This window comes from Oncorhynchus gorbuscha, linkage group LG19 (genome assembly GCF_021184085.1).
Source record: "Oncorhynchus gorbuscha isolate QuinsamMale2020 ecotype Even-year linkage group LG19, OgorEven_v1.0, whole genome shotgun sequence".
NCBI lineage: Eukaryota > Metazoa > Chordata > Actinopteri > Salmoniformes > Salmonidae > Oncorhynchus > Oncorhynchus gorbuscha.
Genome location: NC_060191.1, coordinates 50,299,770 through 50,323,198, shown reverse-complemented (window position 1 = coordinate 50,323,198; position 23,429 = coordinate 50,299,770). Strand labels below are relative to the sequence as shown.

Below are 23,429 nucleotides of genomic sequence, written 5' to 3'. Positions count from 1 at the left end.
TTGACCAGATCCATATGGGTTAAAGGTAGTGCATCAGAGTGCCATTTTGGATGTGTCCTTAGTGAATCAGTGCAGAGCAGCATTACATTTCCACTCAGATCTCCAGAAGGTGGAGAATACTATACAGGCAGGCTCTGGTCTGGTGAGATGCAGAGCAGGTAGTACACCCAGCCCTAAGTATCTGCTTCAGCTCCTAACCTAACTGTCCCTGTGTTGCTGACAGCAGGTGTTGGTGGGTACCCTCAGCCCATGGTACCAGGCTGGCTCTACAACGACAGCCTCATCCCAGGTAAACACCTACATTTTGGAACAGGTTTCTACCAATGACGCATTATGTCTATGGTGTCTACTCAGATCCTGTCCAACGCCTTCTCCATTGAGTCAGAGAGAACTTCCTAGTTCTACCCAGTCTTTATGTAATATGTTTGACCTGTTGCTATGCCTTCTCTTTCTCCCTTCCAGAGATGTTCAAAAAGGTCCTGCAGTTCACCATGACTCCGGGGGGCATCGACACAGCCAAGCTGTACCCCATCCTGATGTCCTCAGGCCTGCCCAGGGAAGCACTGGGCCAGATCTGGGCCTCAGCCAATCGCACCACACCTGGCATGCTGACCAAGGAGGAGCTCTACACGGTCCTGGCTCTGATTGGTGTGGCACAGGTAGGCATTTGCATCACCTTACATTTTTTAAAGGGTCAGAGTTATTAACAACAGAAATATTTGAGGATCTGTTCTGTCATTGGGGACACACAGCCATCCTTCACCTTCACTGTGATCTTTTCTTCACGTGAAGTAAAGGACAGTCCCTAATATTATGTTTAATAGCACCTTACCGACCTTCTGTAGTTAGGCCTACTGCATATTATTATGTGTGCAGTTGATCTTCTAAGAACGGTCTTACAGTCAGTCACCCCAGACATGTGAAAGGGAGACTGATAGTGAGTGACTGTGCTGAATCTCAGCTCTGGGAGGGTGGTGGTGGTGGTATGACTGAGCTCAGGCAGCCAGGTGAAAGTGACTGAGTCTCTTCTCAGCCTAGTGTGACAGCAGACCTCTTATCTCCCCCGGCCTGGCCCTGTCGCTCACCAGCACCCCTAAGAGACTGACAATCCTTTGCACTGCACAACTCACTCTGCACGCCACCGCCACCTGCCACAGCGAGAATAATATCACTTATTCTGTTATGTAAGAGTCTTGAGGGAGCGCCGGCATGAGTTGCATCCTTTGTACGATGATGAAAAAGATTGGGAAGCCACCGCCAGTGATGGCTGTTAAAATGGAACTTGACTAATGAATGATTTATTTCAGCAAAACATCTGTCTGGCTCCTGCTGGATGGAATACAATTATAATAGATGATTGGGTTGGATGAAAGGAAAAGCACAATTTTCCAGTGTCACTGCTTTAAAATGATGATGCACTTACAGACAGCACTGCCTATTCACTATATGATGACGGGTGTCTTTGCAAAGTTTAATGCCCCTGTCTGTGTAACTTTCTAAAAGTCTAACATGTGAAAATCGACATTAACGCTTTAAGCAGTTACTGTGACTTTAAGTGATGTCACGCTAAAAGTCCATCATTCATGGCCTCCCGAGTGGGGCAGCGGTCTAAGACACTACATTGCAGTGCTAGAGGCGTCACTACAGACCCGGTTTCGATCCTGGGCTGTATCACAACCGGCCGTGATCGGGAGTCCCACAAGGCGGCACACAATTGGCCCAGCGTCGTCCGAGTTAGGGGAGGGTTTGGCTGGGGAGGTTTTACTTGGTTCATCACACTCTAGCGACTCCTTGTGGCGGGCCGGGCGCCTGCAGGCTGACCTCAGTCGTCAGTTGAATGGTGTTTCCTCCGAAACACTGGTGTGGCTGGCTTCCGGGTTAAGCGGGCGGGTGTTAAGCAGCGCGGTTTGGTGGACCATGTTTCGGAGGACTCATGACTCAACTTTTGCCTCCCGAGCTCGTTGGGGAGTTGCAGCGATGAGACAAGATCGAAATTTGGGAGTAAAACGGGGCATAAATACCATTTAAAATAAATATATCATCATTCAGGAGACACAGCCTTATCTGAACCTGACCACTGATCCCTGTTCATCCCTCCCCTGCAGAGTGGTCTTCCAGCCATGAATGTGGAGATCCTGAGCCAGTTCCCCTCTCCCCCGGTGCCCAACCTGCCTGCCCTGGCTATGGCCATGGCCCCTGTCATGCCCCAGCAGCACCAACACCAGCAGCCCATGATGACTCAGACCCCCGTCCCCGTGTCCATGGCCATGCCTACCCCAGCACCAGCGGTCATGGGCAGGGCTCCTCCTGGAGCTCCTCTACCCTCTGCCCAACTTCCCACCAACTTCATCACCAACTTCCCACATTTGCAGGTATCACATCCAGCCAATGAGCCAACCAAGCTTCTCCATAGTATATACAGATACATGTGGTTTCATTTCACATTATGTATAATTATATAATTTATGCCATTTAGTAGACACTTTTATCCAAAGTGTGTTCATTCATTCTGTGTTTACTCACTCATGTGTCCATCGTCTTGGTGGTGTGTTTAGGGGAAAGCAGACGAGGATGACTTCCAGGACTTCCAGGAGGCCCCCAGGGCAGGAGGAGGGGACCAGTCCTTCACTGAATTCCAGGGGGAGTCAGGGCAAACCTTCCCCACCAACACACCTTCTCTGCACCAGAACAGGTACAGTACAGACTGACTGACTTCAGTTCAGTGTCTGGATCAGTGTTTGATATGACTTTAAATAAGATGATGCGTTCTGTATGGAAGTAAAGCTGAATGCTACATCTTATACAGGTATTGTGGGTAACAAGTACATGGTCTCTTAGTTGCTTGTAATAGTCTCTCCAGCCTAACAATTGCACCTCACCATCTCTTAATGACTTTCTTTATATTACTTTCCAAACCCTGCGTGGGGAGTGTCCCTCAGGAAGAGGCAGCCCAAAGCCAGTTATCTTACAAGACAAAGAACAAAGAGAATGTGGAAATAAAGGTTCTCATGTCTGAGTGGCATGGTGACATAGTCCTTTACAATCCCCTTCCTCTCTCCCCAAAAACAAAAGCTGAATTGTTTACTCCTGCGTACCCCCCCACCCCGGTATCAGATCACTGTCTAATTGAAAGGGAGACTGAAAAACCCCACGCTGAATCGTCAGGATAGACCGTTGGCTCTCACAGAAGCTGTAGAATGGCTCTTAACAAGATGATGGTCAGTTGAAGGCTAGGCATAAGGAGAGATCCCTCATTCCCTCCAGGCTTTTGATTCCCTGTGTCTTATCTGTGGGACTGTATGGTGTAAAACTGCCATGAGATCTCACCATTGTAAGTGTCCAATCGACTCAGGCAGCTTAAAGGGATTAAGGTAGGAGAGATGGGTGCAGCATTGACCCCCAGACTGTGTCCAAAAATCCCTACATTCATAGTCTACTACTATTCCCTACATACATTTCCTACATACATAGCGCACTCTGGTCATAAGTAGTGCACTATATAGGCAATAGGGTGCAACTTGGGAGACAGCCCCAGACTCCCCTGTGGACTGAGCATGATGTATTGTCTGTCTGTCTGCAGTGCTCCTGCCATTCTGACTCCGGTCTCTGGCTCCTCCTCGTCATCTTCTGATAAGTATGCTGTCTTCAAGCAGCTCTCGGTGGAGCAGCCTCCAGAGCCCTCTCAGCCTGCCTCAGGTACACACCCTCCTGGCCCTACATCACACCTCAACTATTCACTGCTCATCCTCCACCACAACTAACAGATGTGTAGGAAATAGACATTGTTCATGTTGTTTGTCATAGAATACTTACCTAATAGTCTTTGTGTGGTATTGTAGTACAGTACATTTCTTGCCTGACAGATATGCTGTCATTTATCATTCAGCTGTTTTGTTTATCTCGTTTGACCCAGATTTTGGCGGAGACAAATACAGTGTGTTCCGACAGCTAGAGCCACCAGGTGACAGGAAGCCAGTAGGTAAGTAGAGCTCTCCCTCCTCCCTGGCTCTGGGCTGGGTCACACACACACACAGAGTTCCCAAGCCAACCCCTACAGCTCCCAAGCCTTCTCTCAGAGAGTGCATAGTGGGGACTGGGCTCTGAGATGGTCCCTGTACTCAACAGATGGCTAGAGGAAGAAACTGACAGACCTTCAAACACAAAGTCACAGTAGCCTTGGAGGAGAAAATATGTTTGATGACTTGTTTTTGAAGGTAGACCGAAATAGCCATGTGTTCTACCTAGATTTAGACCAATGTAGAGCTGTGTAAATGGGAAGGGGTTAGAGACTGAGTACCAAGAAGAATACTATTTCTGAGTGCTGTGTTTGCTCTGTAGTGCGTGTCCTTTTATCTTGCGCACATTTCCAGAGTGTTCAGTACATTCAGAAGTCTCCCTGATGTAGGTCTGTTTCCTGCTGTTCCCTGTTTCACTAGAACAGTTTCCGATGGGGACAGCAGCTCTCACGACTCCAGTAAGTCCTGCCTGAGTCTGATTGCAGTGACCTTTCCTGTGTGCTGCCTGCCAGGCTCATTCTCCATAATGAGCACATTAGTTCTCTCTCTCCCACAAAACAGCAGTGGTGTGAACACCATTTCCTGCTTCTATTACGGCAGAGGTGTAGCAGCCACTACAACCACAACTCTACCCACTTTTCTGCTGTGCTTTTCTAGGGCCCTCCTGTCATGATTGAAGTAAAATGTGTGGTTTGGGAATAAGATGCTGTTCTAAAAATCAAAAACACTACTGAGACTTGGGAGGAAGTCTGTAGATTGTAGGGAGTTCTTTCCCACGGTTAGGGACTGACAGACGACTGTTGCATGTTGTGGTGTTGTGTGTGTCTCTGTAGAGAGCCCAGCCTGGTTTGTGTACTGCTGTGTGCTGCTGCTGTTCTTTCATAGCAGTGTGTCTCTGGACTACAGCCCAGCGCAGGTCTCTCCACTGCTTGAAATTCACCACGCGTCTCTGTTATGTTACAGAGGCGTAACTAATCCGCCTCTCTCTTTCTTGTAGGATTGTGAAATTATAAAAAAAATCTGGAACTGAGGCGACTGATGTTACTCTGTGTCATGCCAATGTCCTTCCTGTCTGGCTGCTGTGTTAAATGCTTTTGCAATCCTCTTCAATTGTTCTATTTGTTTCGCAGGGGAAGGATTTGCCGATTTCAAGTCTGTCAGCGTGGATGATGGCTTCACAGACTTTAAAACCTCCGACAGCATCTCTCCACTAGACCCTCCAGACCAGGCCAAGATGTTTCAGCCAGCCTTCCCTCCTGCTTTCCCTAACTCTCAGTCTCTACCGCAACTACAAAATCAGCTACATCTACATCAACAACAACAACCAGCAGTCTCTCTCTCTCAGCCTAAAAACCCTCTCAACATGGCTGACCTGGATCTCTTCTCCTCTATGGCTCCTTCAGCCCCCACCCCTGCTGAGACCAAGCCCAGTCCCTTCCCCTCTGTGCCCCCCTCCCTAGTGCTCCCACCAGGTGGGGCTAAGCCCCCTGGGGGAGGGGCTGAGGACTTTGGCAACTTTGCCCTCTTTGGCCCCGCCTCGTCTTCTGAGGCTGTTCCTATTGGCACTGCTCTGGGAGGGGGCGTGGCAGCATCTCAGGATGACTTTGCAGACTTCATGGCTTTCGGCAGTTCTGGAGGGGAGGCCAAGGGTGAGGGGTTGAGGTCTGGAGAGGGCAGGGCAGAGGGGAGAGGAGAGACCACCATCGCTCCACAGCTGCCCCAGCAGGGCTCTGACAAGTACGACGTGTTCAAGCAGCTGTCTCTGGAGGGAGGCTCGGCGTACGACGACAACAAGGAGAGTGCCGGCGGCTCGTTCTCGTCACTCAGGAGCGAAGCAGACGACTTTGCCGACTTCCAGTCATCCAAGTTCTGCACGGCGCTGGGGGCCTCGGAGAAGAGCCTGGTGGATAAGGTGTCAGCCTTCAATCACGGCGGCAAGGAGGACTCGGCTTCAGTTAAGTCCCTAGACCTCCCATCCATCGGGGGCAGCAGCGTGGGCAAAGAGGACTCTGAGGACGCTCTGTCAGTGCAGCTGGACATGAAGCTGTCGGACATGGGTGGAGACCTGAAGCACGTGATGTCAGACAGCTCTCTGGACCTGCCGGGTCTCTCGGCCCACCAACCCCCCGCCTCAGGTGAGGAACTAGTGCGCCTCCTCTGGTGAGGCCCCGTCCAGTCACACATAGAGAACCAATTGTAGGCCTGGCGGTGGCCTCTCTGTCTCCACCCCCCTCAGTGCCCCTTAGCGCCAATTAAACTAGGGTTTAGACTAGAGCGCAAAGCAGTGAGCTAGCTCAACCACATTACTGCTAAATCATGATGAGACAGTCATCTCATCACACCCACTAGTCATTCATTCCCAAACCCATCATTACCTGGTATTCAATTCAGCATTTTTATTCACCTAATATTTATTTATTTATTAAACTTATTAAGATACTTTTGATTAATTTATTATTTATTACTAATTTGTTTAGAATTTGTAGCACAGTCAAAAAGCACAGGCCTCCTCGCCTCCTCTGATGAGAGACAGTCGGGTTGATGTGATGCAGTCACGCTACTCTATGAGACCACTGGCCTTCATTCCCTGTCTGTGCTCTCATAGCACACATCGCTCATCTCCTCAATGCACCTTTTGTCTCCCCAGCCTTGGTTGTGTGTTGAGTGATGCAACTAAAATGGCTGAATGCAGATTAACGCAGAGCCATGTAATGGTGATGGGCCTCTGTACCAGGAGATGGATTTTATTGATCACTTTCAGAATGCCCAGTTACTGTATGCTGCAATATGCTTTACCTTTACTCACAGCAAGCCAAATTCTTCCTCAGATGTATTATATTGATGCTTCATGCTCAGTTATCAAATCAAAACATGATGATAATAAGAGGCACACAAGGAACATTTGTAAAGATGTTCCTTGAGCGTGGACATACACTGCATTCGGAAAGTATTCAGACCCCTTGACTTTTTCCACATTTTGTTACATTACAACATTATTCTAAAATTGATGTAATTGTTTTTTGTCCTCATCAATCATAATCATAATGACAAGGCAAAAACAGATTTTTTTGCAAAAATAAATTTAAATTAAATGAAATATCACATTTACTTAAGTATGCAGACCGTTTACTCAATACTTTGTTGAAGCACCTTTGTCAGCAATTACAGCCTCAAATCTAGTTGGGTATGACGCTACAGGCTTGGCACACCTGTTTCTTAAATGATTCTCTCCAGATCCTCTCACGCTCTGTCAAGTTGGATGGCGTCTCACCAGAGAGGTTTGTTCGGGTTCAAGTCCAGGCTCTGGCTGGGCCACTTAAAGATATTCAATGACTTGTCCCAAAGCCACGCCTGCGTTGTCTTGGCTGTGTGCTTAGGGTCATTGTCCTGTTGGAAGGTGAACCGTCCTCCCAGTCTGAGGTCCTGAGCGCTCTGGAGCAGGTTTTCATCAAGAATCTCTCTGTACTTTACTCCGTTAATCTTCCCCTCGATCCTGACTAGTCTCCGAGACCCTGTCGCTGAAAAACATCCCCACAGCATGATGCTGCCACCACCATGCGTCACCGTAGGGATGGTGCCAGATTTCCTCCTGATGTGATGGTTGGCATTCAGGCCAGAGTTCAATCTTGGTTTCATCAGACCAGAGCATCTTGTTGCTCATGGTCTGAAAGTCCTTTAGGTGTCTTTTTGGTAACTCCAAGCGGGCTGTCATGTGTCTTTTACTGAGGAATGGCTTCCGTCTGGCCACTTTACCATAAAGGCCTGATTGATGGAGTGTTGCAGAGATTGTTGTCCTTCTGGAAGTTTTTCCCATCTCCACAGAGGAACTCTGGAGCTCTGTCAGAGTGACCATCGGGCTTTTGGTCAACTCCATAACCAAGGCCCTTCTCCCCTGATTGCTCAGCTTGGCTGGGCGGCCAGCTTTAGGAAGAGTATTGGTGGTTCCAAACTTCTTCCGTTTAAGAATGATGGAGGCCACTGTTCTTGGCGATCTTCAATGTCGCAGAATTATTTTGGTACCCTTCCCCAGCCTCCACACAATCCTGTCTTGGACAATTCCTTCGACCTCATGGCTTGGTTTTTGCTCTGACATGCACTGTCTTCTGTGGGACCTTATATAGACAGGTGTGTGCCGTTCCAAATCATGTCCAATCAATTGAATTTACCACAGGTGGAATCCAATCAAGTTGTAGAAACATCTCAAGGATGACCAATGGAAACAGGATTCACCTGAGCTCAATTTCGAGTCTAATAGGAAAGGGTCTGAATACCTATGTCTATAAGGTATTCTTTTTTTATTCTGTTTTTTATTTGCAATCATTTCTAAAAATCAATTTTTTTATTTGTCATTGTGGGGTATCTAGATTGATGAGGAAAAAAATGTATTTAATAACTTTTAGAATAATGCAACAACGTAACAGAACGTGTAAAAGGGAAGGGGTCTGATTACTCCCCGAATGCACTGTATTTAAGTATTATGTGAAAAGAAAGTATTTATGAAAAGGCAAAAAGTATTTATGAATGGCAGAAATCACCTAGAGTTGATCATATCACACAGTTTATCTTATTGCATTGAGTAAATTGTTTTGATTGCTCGTTGTATGTGTGAGTGTGATTGCTTGGTTGTGTTTTGTATGTATACGAGTGAGTTTTCCTACTGTGTGTGAGAGAGTACCCATATAGTATTCCTTGACACTCCCAGTGTTGGGTATCAGTCTCCCATAGTGCTTTTGCTCCATCTCCCTAAACCTAAGTGGTCTCTTGGCCCTGACCCCACAAAGCCCACATCACTACAAAGAGATCAGAGGTTAGCTGACCAGGGTACTGAACCTCTAAATGGAAACACTCTCATGGAATCGAATTAGCCTTAATGTCCAGGCATTGTCCATATCAGCACCCTTCTCCCCTCTCATGATCGTAATTAATTTACCAAGCATCTCATCTTCCATGTCACGTCTCATATTCCTCTGAGTACATTCAAGGTCTCTCCTTACATCCCCTGTGTGTGAGCAGCACACTCCTTTTAACACCCATGTGCTTATCTATTGGCATAAGTGTGCAGTGAGATGTCCTTATAGCCTATAATATTTCAACACTAACCAACATATCAGTTTATTGGTTTTAGCAGTTCAGGCAAATAGACATCACAATCATGTTCCGTCTAGGAATTCACCATTTTAGTTATTCTGAATCGGGAAATGATCAATGTAACGACACCCATTTTTTTTGTTGAAGTTTTATTGCACATGAGAATAAATCAACTTTCAGTTGAACTGAAATAGTTAGGCTACTCTCGAAGGAGAGAGTAAGACAATGGCAACGGATCCCGGAACTGCAGCAAAATGGCTGCCGTTAACATGATGGAGATAGTGTAGTGGAGCGTTGAAAACATTCCTCAGAACCTGTTAATTGCTGCTCTCTTTTATTCTGGCCCACGTTCTTCCAATCAGTATTTTTGTTTCTGGACAGCACCAATCAATTCTCATCTTTAACAAAGCGTACAGTAGCAGGCCTTGGAGTGTGAAAGCCTCAACATGCTTGCACTGTGTTCAATCCTGGAGAAAATGTAACCAACCTTAAAGAGACAGTATTTATTTCCCCTGCCCGGGGCTCCTTTGGGTCAGAGCAGCTCAAAGGGAAGCCTTTTCATTTGTCTTTGATATTCAGGTCTGTTTTGTTATGTGTTGGTCTACGAACAGGCTCCTTGAGAACACACTGAAGTTAGTGATACCCTCCCTGCCTTGCTTTTTTGCTGCAGTGTGCCTGCCTGTTCAATTTGTGAAATTGACAAGAACATATTATAGGATGCCATTTTTCTGCTTAACAGTGTTACTAGTTGTTTTTATTAAAGAAAAAAAAATTATACTAAATGTATACAGATTTAATAGTGTATTTTTATTACAGGAAAATGAATTCTTATTTATTTTCAAACTAGATAGACTTCCTGATATTGTTTTAAACTGTGTTGTGTAAACTATTTGAAGATGAAATGTATTTATGAGGATAGCCTAGTTATGGAAAATATTTTAGATTGGTTCAGAATCAAAGATGGATTATTATCTTGAGAAACCCTGTCTTGCTGTTAGTTATTGAATGAGTCTTATTAAGAGCTTGTACACAGGAGTGTTGAACTAATAGGTAGCAAGAGAAAAATGATACTGTCTCTTTAAATCTATTTTGTCACCTATGATTGGACAAGATGAAAAACCTCTCTGAGGTCTTGTGGTAAGATAGCCTGCTTTGTTTCTTTAACCCTTTGAGAGCTTGAGCAGAATGGTTTTATGGAGAATCATAATGGAGAAAAATGTAGTTGGATCACTTGACAAGTTTACACACACCACCGTTCAAAAGTTTGGGGTAACTTAGAAATGTCCTTGTTTTTGAAAGAAAAGGCTATTTTTTTGTCCATTTAAAATAACATCAAACTGATCAGAAATACAGTGTAGACATAGTTAATGTTGTAAATGACTATTGTAGCTGGAAACGGCTGATTTAAAAAAAAAAATGGAATATCTACATAGGCGTACAGAAGCCCATAATCAGCAACCATCACTCCTGTGTTCCAATGGCACGTTGTGTTAAGTAATCCAAGTTTAGCATTTTAAAAGGCTAATTGATCATTAGAAAACCCTTTTGCAATTATGTTAGCACAGCTAACATAATTGCAAAAGGGTTTTCTAATGATCAATTAGCCTTTTAAAAGGATAAATCTTGGATAAGCTAACACAACGTGCCATTGGAACACAGGAGTGATGGTTGCTGATAATGGGCCTCTGTACGCCAATGCAGATATTCCATAAAAAGTCTGCTGTTTCCAGCTACAATAGTCATTTACAACATTAACAATGTCTACACTGTATTTTTGATCAATTTGATGTTATTTTAAATGGACAAAAAATGTGCTCTTCTTTAAAAACAAGGACATTTCTAAGTGACCCAAAACTTGTGAATGGTAATGTACATGTGCTAAACAATGGATTTGGTCATCCATACCTCTCCTCCATCTTCTCAGAAATAGAATGTGAGGCAACGTAATGCTTCTTGAGTCCTATTGGATGTAGTAGACTGTCGAAATGTATCCTATTTATATGATGTTGTCATTATGTAGTAGGACACAAAGTTTTGATTTAAAAATGACAAAACCCTTATTTATTTTATCTCTAAAGTCTGCCGTTGACATTTGAGTTTCTATCATGGCGAGAATAGTAGAGAAGCGTTCAGGTCCTCAAAGGGTTAATCACTCTCCTGCCTTGAACCTGTCCTTTAAATCACCTTGGCTTTTCAAGTGTTCTGTATTCAATTCTCTTTCTATCAATCAACCTGTTGCTTTCCACCCTGTTAGTACAACTACAGTGTGTCTTCTTCTACCGAGATTTACTCATTTTAGTCTGTGACTGTGCCTTCTCATTCTGCTTTCTGCAGCTATATTCTCCTGGGGGGTTTCTTTCTTTTACCGTTTTCTCTGTTTGTTTTTCTTCTTTTCTGACTGCATGCCCTTGTGTTCTAAATGATTCAAATATACTTTTACAAGTGTTAGTTTGGCAAACCTCTTGTAACAATAGACCTCTCTCAGAGTCTTTTGTGATCTTTCTCGCTCTCTTAACCCATGTTGTCGTAATAAATATTACCATTGGTATTGCTGAAATGCGTACCGTCTTATTTTCTCCCTTCCCTATCCTCAGAGGCCAGATAATGTTTAGCTACATTAGGCTTACTACTACACTAGCTCCTTGTCAATTTCACAAATTGCTTTTTTGCGTGCAAGGGTTCTGTCACGCATGAGGCAACGCTGACTGGGGTCCACACATTCCTGCAGGTTATACTGTATCTTAGGAGGAGTGTGTATCTCTGAGTGTTTGAGTGTGTGACTGTGTGAGCACTTGTAAGAATATGTGCTTGTTTATGTTACCGGTAGTTATACAATTCCTGCCCGATATATTATGAATTGAACAGTGTTCTGCTTGTACAACACAGTTTGTGGGGTAGACAATCAATACAGAGACAGACCGGCTCCACTCCACTACTGAGGTTGCCATGGCAATCTGTCATGAAACGGATGTCATTTTGTATCATCATGTTAGCAGAACTGCCTGCTCCTAATAGAAAACACTAGAGAGGTGTTCTACATCAGGGCCTCGTCCTATCCTGTCTTATCTGCCTCAGAACTGTCAGATCTCCAATCTACCTCACAACCCCAGCAGCCAACCCTGACAGGACATCTATTTCCTTTGGATCAGAGGACAGCTAACACAATCCTGGGCTAATTTATGCTAGCAGATACCCATAGACTTCCAGACGTGCTAACGCTAGTTAGTATTGGCTCACAAAACTACCTCTAACTTCCTTCATACTGGACACTGACACATACAAGTTCATCTGATTCTGGGGAAGTATATAAAGGGCCTCATTGCCAAAATCCCAAAGTATCCCTTTAATTTAAGGATCGGACCCTTTTTTTAAATTTTCGCCTAAAATGACATACCCAAATCTAACTGCCTGTAGCTCAGGACCTGAAGCAAGGATATGCATATTCTTGATACCATTTGAAACGTTTGTGGAAATGTGAAATTAATGTGGGAGAATATAACAAACTAGATCTGGTAAAGGATAATACAAAGGAAAAAATAGTGTTTTTTGAAATCTTTGAAATGCAAGAGAAAGGCCATAATGTACTATTCCAGGTTAGGCGCAGTTTAGATTTGGGCCACTAGATGACAGTAGTGTATGTGCAAAGTTTTAGACTGATTCAATGAACCCTTGTATTTCTGTTCGAAATGTTGTAAGACTACCCAAAAGTGCCTAATTGGTTTATTTAATACATTTTCAAGGTCATTACTGTGCATTCTCCTCAAACAATAGAATGGTATTGTTTCATTGTAATATCTACTGTAAATTGAACAGTGCAGTTAGATTAACAATGAATTTAAGCTTTAGGGCCACATCAGATATGTCCTGGTAAATGTTGTTGTTACTTATAACCTCACGCTAATTAGCCTACGTTAGCTCAACCATCCCGCGGGGGGATCCTGTAGAAGTTTTCAACCTATTGGTATTATCCAAACTAATATTTCACTGTATCTGTATGGGAGCAACGAACGTATGTTGTACCCCTATATTATCTGTCATCTATGTCACCAATTGGATGTGGACTGGTGAAAAAACATATTTTTAGAACCCAATCAATTTCGGCATTTTATCCCTCTTTAAGCTGGTGATCACATCCTAGTAAGTGAACCCTTACACACACTATAGTGTAGCACAAGATTAAATGCAGTGCATTTGATCTCACTGTTACAATGTAGGGTAGATTCGGTGGTACTCTGAGCAAAGTAAAGCTGCTTGTTGTAAGTCAACACACATTCAGCGTCAGACACATAATATGGCTTCCACAGTAAGTATTTTTCATATAACATATCATAGCTTGCCCAAATGCCTTTTCACTTTATCATGGCTGACTGAGTAGTAGCTATCACTTCAGCACCTTATGCTTTTCCCACTTAGAGGTACCAGTGTGTATTTTTTGTTGTCATTACAGAAGGAGACAACGTAAAGTTTAACCCCTTCGGAACGCCAGCAGTCAGCAGCGTGGCCAGCTATGATTGGTCAGAAAGAGAGGAATGCCTGTGCGCTCAGGATCAGACCAAGAAGCATCTGGGCCTGGACGGTGTTGGTGTTTCCTCCTCTCTCCCCTCAGACGTAGTCCACAGGAAGGAGACGTCGTTCGGCAGCACAGAGAACATCCCCATCACACACATCGCCCAGACTAAGATCACCACCTTCTCAACAGAGGATAGTGTGTCGACCGACAGCAAGTTTGAGGCCTTCGCTGACTTTGGCTCATGTGAGCCGGAAGGTTTGGGTGGGGATGAGAATGATGACTTTGGGGACTTTGCCAGCACGGTGTCAGCGAAGTCAGACTTCCCCGCGGCAGTGGCCGAGCCGGGCTCCGAGGGGAACCTGAACGAGGCCTCGGATGAGTTCAGGGCCTTTCAGGGGGACAAGGCCAAGTTTGGGAAATCTGACTTTTTGAAGGCCAGCTCTCAAACCAAGGTCAAGTCCAGTGAAGAGATGATCAAGAGCGAACTGGCCACCTTTGACCTCTCTGTACAAGGTGAGTTATCTGACCTGTACTCTGTCTCTCTTTCCTCTTGTTGTTTTATTTTCTGTAGATAGTAGATATACGTACATTTTCTGATCCTCAGTAAGTAGATGGTGGTTTATTGTGTCCAGTTACTCCATGCCTTCTAGTTCTGATGTAGTGGTGTGCATCAGATCAGCTGGCTGTGATGTGACATAGCAGGACTTTCATCACCTCGTATTGGAGCTCTGTGGCTACTCCGGCAGCTCAGTGCAGTTCCGCTGTCAGACAATAGATGGCAGTGTTGTGACTACAGCCCAGAGACTGTAAAACACATCCTTGGTACACAACACAGGCAAATGAGATTAATTAACAGCACAGCCCAGAAAATCCATGCCCAGACGAAATTAACCGTATTCACTCCTTGTGTGTTCATTTTTTTACTGCTGTTTTCCAGTGTTATGTTTCATGCATAGTTAATTAGCGATTCCTACCTCCAAAGTGATAAAGGCTCATTTGCCTCAATGATTTCTCTCCCAGTGTTAACCCTAATTACTTTTTACTTGTTATTCTTCTGTACTTATTGAATGGTAATCTGATCAGTGTGAGGTAATGGGGGAATGTATTAGTGCTGTCATGCTGTGGGGAGGATGATGCATGTCTCCGCAGGGGGTGATTACCTTGTTCTCTCACACACACACACACACACACACACACACACACACACACACACACACACACACACACACACACACACACACACACACACACACACACACACACACACACACACACACACACACACACACACACACACACACACACACACACACACACACACACACACACACACATAAACAGAGAGAGAGCCCCTGTGGCATGTGACTGTGTGTCTTTTTTCATGTGTCTGTCTGTTTTTTTCTGTGTGTGTCTGTCTGTGTAAGTGAGTGAGTGAGCCATCATGAATTATTCATACTTGCATTGGTTGCCGTGGTCGCTATTTTGTACATAATTATCATTTGTTGTAAATGAAGTGTTTTGACGTCTGTGTCCTTGTCCGGAAGGAATTAGCCACAACAGAAAATGAGCTCAGTAAAAAGTCCCAATTATGCCATAGTAAACAAACAGGTGCATGAATTAGCCAACATCTCTGGGTTGGAAAAAGTGGCCATTAAAAGGGCATTTGAATGTACTGTATGTATGCCAGACATTGCCTGTATATATTATTTATGTACGTATCAAGACACTCTCTCCTCTTCTCCATGCCTCAGGCTCCCACAAGCGTAGCCACAGTTTGGGGGAGAAGGAGATTGGACGCTCGCCCCCCTCCCCGGCCCCGGAGCAGCCCTTCAGAGACCGCTCCAGCACCCTGAGTGAGAAGAAGCTTGCCCTGCCCGTCATCAGAGACAAGTACAAGGACCTGACTGGGGAGGTGGAGGTGAGACACACACAGTCACTCTATCCCAGACATGTTAACTACATTTGCCAATTATCCAGATGCTCTGTAGAGTGTTTAGAATTTCAGTAGACATTGATTTCAATAGCAAACCACAGAGGCTTTGGCCTTAATAAGTTTATTAGGTTTTTTTTTGTATTTATGTAAGTGTCTTTATGGAAATGTGTAAATGTCTTCTCATATCTGAACTCTTTCTAACAACTATAGCATGTTGTTTCAGGAGAGTGAGCGCTATGCATATGAGTGGCAGAGGTGTCTGGAGAGTGCTGTACAGGTAAGATAGTGTGCCATATATGTTTTGCCATATCTGAGCATGTGTTGTTGTGTGTGTGTGTGTGTAACCCTAACCCATTCTGCTGTCTGTCTCTGTCCCCAGGTCATCATTAAAGCCAACAACACCCTAAACAGCATCAGCTGCTCTACTGTTTGCACTGAGGTCATCCAGTCTGCTCAGGGCATGGATTACCTACTGGGTGAGAGACACACACAGACACAGACAGAGGTCCTGAGCTTGTTAAACAAGGCCCAACAGTCTTCAGCTAGAACCCCAAACTCTGCCTGATCCCCTCTGAGAGATTTATTCAGCGCTCCAGTGTTGCCTGTGGATCCTAGTGGGGGCTTGTCTTCGCTCGGCCTGACAGACTGTGGATCCCAGTGGGGGCTTGTCTTCGCTCGGCCTGACAGACTGTGGATCCTAGTGGGGGCTTGGATCCTAGTGGGGGCTTGCTCGGCCTGACAGACTGTGGATCCTAGTGGGGGCTTGTCTTCGCTCGGCCTGACGGACTGTGGATCCTAGTGGGGGCTTGTCTTCGCTCGGCCTGACAGACTGTGGATCCTAGTGGGGGCTTGTCTTCGCTCGGCCTGACAGACCTGATCCTAGTGGGGGCTTGTCTTCGCTCGGCCTGACAGACGTGATCCTAGTGGGGGCTTGTCTTCGCTCGGCCTGACAGACTGTGGATCCTAGTGGGGGCTTGTCTTCGCTCGGCCTGACAGACTGTGGATCCTAGTGGGGGCTTGTCTTCGCTCGGCCTGACAGACTGTGGATCCTAGTGGGGGCTTGTCTTCGCTCGGCCTGACAGACTGTGGATCCTAGTGGGGGCTTGTCTTCGCTCGGCCTGACAGACTGTGGATCCTAGTGGGGGCTTGTCTTCGCTCGGCCTGACAGACTGTGGATCCTAGTGGGGGCTTGTCTTCGCTCGGCCTGACAGACTGTGGATCCTAGTGGGGGCTTGTCTTCGCTCGGCCTGACAGACTGTGGATCCTAGTGGGGGCTTGTCTTCGCTCGGCCTGACGGACTGTGGATCCTAGTGGGGGCTTGTCTTCGCTCGGCCTGACAGACTGTGGATCCTAGTGGGGGCTTGTCTTCGCTCGGCCTGACAGACTGTGGATCCTAGTGGGGGCTTGTCTTCGCTCGGCCTGACAGACTGTGGATCCTAGTGGGGGCTTGTCTTTGCTCGGCCTGACAGACTGTGGATCCTAGTGGGGGCTTGTCTTCGCTCGGCCTGACAGACTGTGGATCCTAGTGGGGGCTTGTCTTGACAGACTGTGGATCCTAGTGGGGGCGGCCTGACAGACTGTGGATCCTAGTGGGGGCTTGTCTTCGCTCGGCCTGACAGACTGTGGATCCTAGTGGGGGCTTGTCTTCGCTCGGCCTGACAGACTGTGGATCCTAGTGGGGGCTTGTCTTCGCTCGGCCTGACAGACTGTGGATCCTAGTGGGGGCTTGTCTTCGCTCGGCCTGACAGACTGGATCCTAGTGGGGGCTTGTCTTCGCTCGGCCTGACAGACTGTGGATCCTAGTGGGGGCTTGTCTTCGCTCGGCCTGACAGACTGTGGATCCTAGTGGGGGCTTGTCTTCGCTCGGCCTGACAGACTGTGGATGTGTCTCAAATGTCACCTTATTCCTTTTGTCCTATAGGGCTCTGGTCATAGGCAGAGTAGGAATAGGGTGCCATTTGGGATGCACATGAGTTGTGTATCTGACCAGACAGACAGCAGGGTGTCTTTTTAATGAGTGGTGAGAGTGGGACAGGCACCCATACCGTTGTGAGGGGCTGAGAACAGAACACAGTGTACCACCAATGAGTCTTCTTCCAAAAACGCACCATTATAAACCTTTGACCTCTCAACGGAGAACAACAACATGTTAACCCTACAATCCCCAGGGAGGGTAGTGTTACAGCCAACATTATGTCAGGTTGGTCTAATGATCCAACTTCAGAGGAGGTTTCAACATAGGGGAGTGTAGTAATGTTAGCTGTTTTTCATTGTCCTTCTCACTGTCTATCTTTGGCTTATGTTGGAGCTGGCTGTGGGAGAGAACTGGGAGCAGGGGTGTTGTCTTATTGTCTAAGTGTGTTTATGTGGCAGGTGTGGTGGAGGTGTACCGCGTGACCAAGCGTGTGGAGCTGGGTATCAAGGCCACAGCCGTGTGTTCCGAGAAGCTGCAGCAGCTGCTGAAGGACATCAGCCGCGTCTGGAACAACCTCATGGGCTTCATGTCCCTGGCCAACCTGGCGGTAAGAAACACACACGATACAGTACAGACACAGACACACAGACCCACGCACACAGTACAGTCAACACACACACACTCACAGACCTCCCTTCCTAAAATGCAGTTGGTTAGGCTACACACAGACCTGAGAAAATGACACTTGATTGTAACAACTTTATCTAGAAAATGTTCCTGATGAAATGTTGAGTGGATAAGGACTGCCTAGTACGATTATCAATGAAACCTTGACGGTGTACGAAACCAAACCCTATGCTGGTATTTAGTGTGTGTAGCTGTGGGACGGGGAGTGTAGAGATGTCTGTTGTAGGCTGTAGTGATGTGGTGAGAACAGAGGCAGAGAGGAGATGTGCTGGCCTTATCCTCTGCAGCCAGCCCAATGAATAACATTGCTTCTCAAATGCCAGCAGATAATACAGGCTGGCCATCTCCTGACTGGAGATAATGTCAGTACAGAAAGAGAGAGAATTAGCGGAGAGGGACAGAGGGAGGTAGAGGGAGACAGTCAGTCAGTGAGTGAGTGAGTGAGTGAGTAGTAACGCTATGTTATCTCAGACCGTAGACCTGCAGCTGCCTTTTGATTCTGCAGTCTCCGTCCTCAGAGAGAGAGAGAGATGTATATATATATATCATTAACCAGCTAAATGAACTGTATATATATATATATATATATATATATATATATATATATATATATATATATATATATATATATATATGTATATATATGTATGTATATATATGTATATATATGTATATATATGTATATATATATATGTATATATATATGTATGCCTGGGCACACTCACTTGTTCACACAGCTCTGCTGCCAACAGACTAATGGACTGTATTTACTTTCATTTCCCAGATTAAAGACATATTTCTACTTCAGTTCATTTAGCTGGTTAATGAATAGAGACATGTCTCTCCCTTCGAGCTATTGTTCTGTAGCTCAGTGTTGGAGAGGAAGCTGCTACACATGTACAGTTACAGTGGTCTGTATCTAGGTATTGTAATCCAGGTTGTTCGAGCTTTGAATGCATTGTGTCGTGCCTAAGAACAGCCCTTAGCCATGTTATATTGGCCATATACCACACCACCCCGAGCCTTATTGCTTAAATATACAACTTATTTTTTAAATGTAAATTGGCTGGCACCCTTATAAAATCCTTGCAAATATGGTACATTTCCTCAAATTTCAGAACTGTAGATCCCTCGTTTCATGCAGTGTTTTGTGAAGTTGTTGATGTGAGGCGTAGCAACATTGTGTGCCCCACAGCGGAGTCCTATGATCAGGTGACCAATCTGCCAGCACCTCCACACGGGGGGCAAGCTACCACCCTGTGTGTGTCTCGGTCACAAACATAGGCTTACAGGTTGCAGGCCAGCCTAAGGCAAAGTAATTGGCTAGGTACTGCTCTGTTTCTGCTGTTATGAGAAGGGGCTTTCTGTATCCTTAAGTGTCCATGCATACAAAGACCTTTGAAATGTTTTGAATCCTTCTTGAATGTAATGCAATTTGTGGATTCAAATAAAGTGTGTGTGTGTTTGAGTACGTTCGCCTGTGTGTGTTTCTCCTTGTGTAATGTTGTGTGTTTCTCTGTACAGCCTGATGAGAGCTCGCTGGACTTTTCCTCCTGTATCCTGAGACACGGCATCAAGAACGCCAAGGAGCTGGCCTGTGGGGTGTGCCTGCTCAACGTGGACTCACGCAGCAAGGTCTGCACACACACACACACACACACGCACACACACGCAAACATACAGACACACAACACAATAAGCATACAGTAATTCTCAGTCAACACATAATCATGATTGCCAACCAACACACCCTCAATCCCTCAACAGATGGACCCAACAACTGTTGAAACATTTGATTATAAATCCGTTCCAACAGATTTCTCAAGCTGAATAAACCATGAATCATTTAGCCTTTTGAGAGTTGTTTTTAAACTAGTGGTTGACGCATAATAACTAAATGATTGTTTCTTTGACTTTGAACATTTTGCAGAGCAAAGAAGAGACAACTATTGGACGTCTGTTTAAAAGAGTATGAGGCAGTGAACTGTCAACTGAATCTCACTTCACTCTCTGCTACTGGGGGCCTGGGGGCCAAATTCTCCACTGATAGACAGGCGATGGGGTGCCAAAATGACAGCACACTCTTCTCCTCTCAGCTCCCTCCCTTCACACTGACTGCATCCCAAAAGACAAAATGGGCCCTGGTCAAAACTAGTGCACTATAGAGGGAATAGAGTGCTATTTGAGACACTGCCAGTGCCGACTGCTGCAGCACTGTGTTCATGCACAGTAGAAATGACCAGACAATCCGATTTCACCAAATATCCCCCCAAAATGAGTCTTAGAAGAGAAGGTGATGAAACAATGATGATAAAATGACACCTGTTAAGATGATAACAATTCAGGAAGGGAGAGATGGAGAAAAAGAGGAAGATAAAAAGACAGACAGACAGACAGACAGACAGACAGACAGACAGACAGACAGACAGACAGACAGACAGACAGACAGACAGACAGACAGACAGACAGACAGACAGACAGACAGACAGACAGACAGACAGACAGACAGGACGTGAGAGGAGTGAAGTTGTTCTTTTGGCACCTCTGGTTGAGCTGAGGGAATTGTGGGAAGGTTTCTGGAGGGTCAGTGAAGCATGCAGCTTTACTCTGACAATAACAGGCTTGTAGCTCAACCTTCATCTGACAGCCACCTCTCACTTCACCTCTTACCAGCTACTAACAACAAGTCTATATCTGTGTGTTCATTTGTTTCATCATTTGAGTTCTGCTATGGCTTAAAATGTGTTTGTGACCCTTTCTTTTCCACTTGTCAAACCCTTATCATCAGTAACTATTTGTCATATTGGGGTCCATTAATAGTATTGTTTGACTGGACAGTCTGCAGGACAAGATTGCTTTGATTGTTTGATGTTCCCCTGCATCATTTAGCCAGAGATAGATTGATGAGGCGAGGCGGAGGGAGGATGGCTGAGTTTAGGCAGCTGATGTGGCTCACGCATCAGATCAGTCAGGAGCTGGGAGCGCAGGTGCTAAGAAATCTGCTGAGGGTTAGGGTATTTCTCCATCTCTCTCTCACACTCTCTCTGTGTTCATCTCAATCTTTCTCTCGCTCTTTCTCCTCTCTCTCTTTCGTGTGAACTGAGTCAGGCTGAATAATAGTTTCATTCAGCCTGCCCCTGACATCAGATTAATAAGCCACCTTTTAATTAAACTTGTGTCCAGAGGAACATTTGTAAGAAAGCATAAATTCCCCTCAGAGAATAATGAAATCACAGAAAGCGTTTTCATACAGAAGCGGATAATACTATTATCTTTCAGAGTGCAGGTAGTTTCTGTCTGTCTTCCAACTACAAGTAAAGGTGTGGTGTTGATGGCATCACTGGCATAATGTTATGATGGGCGCCATTGAGAGACTGGTCCTAGGCTGTTGGTCTTTGATACTGCTGACTGGGTTCTGGGTTTTAACCTATCCAATGGAGACCTTTCTCAATGTTCTTCATCCAATCACCGTCATATGTTGAGTCAGGGATGGGCAACAGCAGCACCATGTAGCCTGGTAGCAGATCAGCCTGGGTTTCAGCCAAGTCCTCTGATGTGCTTGTTGTCATGTCAAACATGTATGGTATGACAACGAATGACAAGGGAGTTGGTTACAGCACATACAGATCTGCTGTCAGGCTAAGCAACAGGTAGCATCTAAACATAGTTTATTACTTGGCGACTGCAACAAGCTATACACTCTCTGAGTGATCATTTGGGTTTAATGAAGTATTACTATTTTTGGTCAGTGATAAATGCTAATGAGTGCAATCATTCCCAAAAGTACTGGTTTGGATTTTTTTCCCAATAATTTATGCAGTATGATGCATTAGTATTCATAAATGTCAGATTCTGAAATATACTGTACCTCCAGGATTTTAAGTTATTTTTCAGTTTGTTTAATTTGGTTATGACTTTATCTGGAAATAGGCCAATAACATTCAAATAAGTTTACTTGGCAGTGGATGCCATGGCTTTGCAGACTGCACAGTATTTCTCTCAAATCTAATTGCAGAGTCTGGAATCCTACCCATCCCTGTTTGAAAGATGCTCATCCCTGTTTGAAAGATGCCCATCCCTGTTTGAAAGATGCCCATCCCTGTTTGAAAGATGCCCATCCCTGTTTGAAAGATGCCCATCCCTGTTTGAAAGATGCTCATCCCTGTTTGAAAGATGCCCATCCCTGTTTGATGTTTATTGGAAAATGAGATGGATGATCACATGGTGGTACTTTAGATTCTTTCACTTTGGGGCTCTTGGAATGTTGCTCTTTCAGCTCCTTGGTGTACCAACGTTCCGTTCTGTGCAAACTGACGGACTGATCCTCAGTTACTGTACAGTTTCACTTTGCTTACTCAGGACAATGCATGAAACCAGGAAAATGCTGACACCTCTTGTGCTACTTACAGGCACTGGCTAAAGACCATGACAAGAGGTTAAGGGTAAGGGTATGCTTCACTTATTTCCACCTCTTAAGCAGCAGTAGACTGTAGCCTCCCTCTTTAGGCATGATGCCCCTTGCATTAACAGGTGGTGTTTCTAGTCTGGAGCCCTGTAGCACCATGAGCAGCACTGTCGTCTAGGTTTCCTAATGGAGGGTCATTAACCTTTAGATTACAGTTAGAAAGGTTACCTAGGATTAATCATGCTGACCTTTCATTTTGGTTTTCAAATTGTCTAACACTCCCAAGCATATCCTCTCTCCAGCACTTTCTACTTCTGTTATGTCTCACCACATTATATGTGTCGGCACAATCATGTTTGATGGGTAAACTGCACATCATTACAGTTCTGCAGGCTGGGACTGTGGGGGTGGAGGTGGAGGTGGGGGTGGAGGTGGGGGTGGAGGTGGGGGTGGAGGTGGAGGTGGAGGTGGAGGTGGAGGTGGGGGGGAGGTGGAGGTGGAGGTGGGGGTGGAGGTGGGGGTGGAGATGGGGGTGGAGGTGGAGGTGGAGGTGGAGGTGGAGGTGAGGGTGAGGGAGGACGGGGAGACGAGGGGTTATGCCTTTGTGTTCTCTCCTTTCTTCTCGCTCTCCAACATTCCAGGCTTTGGCAGGCGGACTAAATTCAGGTTTGACAAAAGAAGTGGGAGGACGTGTATAAGATGGAAGGAGAATACATTGTGTCTGTGAAACCTGAGTGTGTCAGTGTGTGTGAGAAAGACAACAGGTGTGCACAGCATAGTAAATAAAAAAATACTATAAATGGTTTGTGAGCAGGTGGACAGGTATGAGTATACTATATGATGTGTGTGTTTCTAGGTTGTTGTCTGTGGGAGGA

General features: G+C 45.5%; 1 protein-coding gene across 10 annotated transcripts in view; it reads left to right on the top strand.

Moving 5' to 3' along the window:
* LOC124006292 (synergin gamma-like) overlaps positions 1-23,429 on the top strand; it is a 42,326-nt gene that overhangs the window by 16,576 nt on the left and 2,321 nt on the right. For 3 of the 10 annotated variants that reach the window (XM_046316221.1, XM_046316218.1, XM_046316213.1), the window contains 15 exons: positions 227-289; positions 463-659; positions 2,106-2,372; positions 2,556-2,692; positions 3,581-3,696; positions 3,914-3,979; positions 5,147-6,151; positions 13,552-14,127; positions 15,366-15,532; positions 15,771-15,824; positions 15,927-16,023; positions 17,921-18,069; positions 19,674-19,784; positions 20,080-20,118; positions 22,559-22,591. In XM_046316221.1, coding sequence (XP_046172177.1) covers positions 227-289; positions 463-659; positions 2,106-2,372; positions 2,556-2,692; positions 3,581-3,696; positions 3,914-3,979; positions 5,147-6,151; positions 13,552-14,127; positions 15,366-15,532; positions 15,771-15,824; positions 15,927-16,023; positions 17,921-18,069; positions 19,674-19,784; positions 20,080-20,118; positions 22,559-22,591 — 3,077 coding nt within the window. Of the gene's footprint in view, positions 1-223; positions 290-462; positions 660-2,105; positions 2,373-2,555; positions 2,693-3,580; positions 3,697-3,913; positions 3,980-5,146; positions 6,152-13,551; positions 14,128-15,365; positions 15,533-15,770; positions 15,825-15,926; positions 16,024-17,920; positions 18,070-19,673; positions 19,785-20,079; positions 20,119-22,558; positions 22,592-23,429 lie in introns of all 10 variants that reach the window. The other 7 variants (XM_046316219.1, XM_046316217.1, XM_046316212.1 and 4 more) reach the window with 5 other exon arrangements.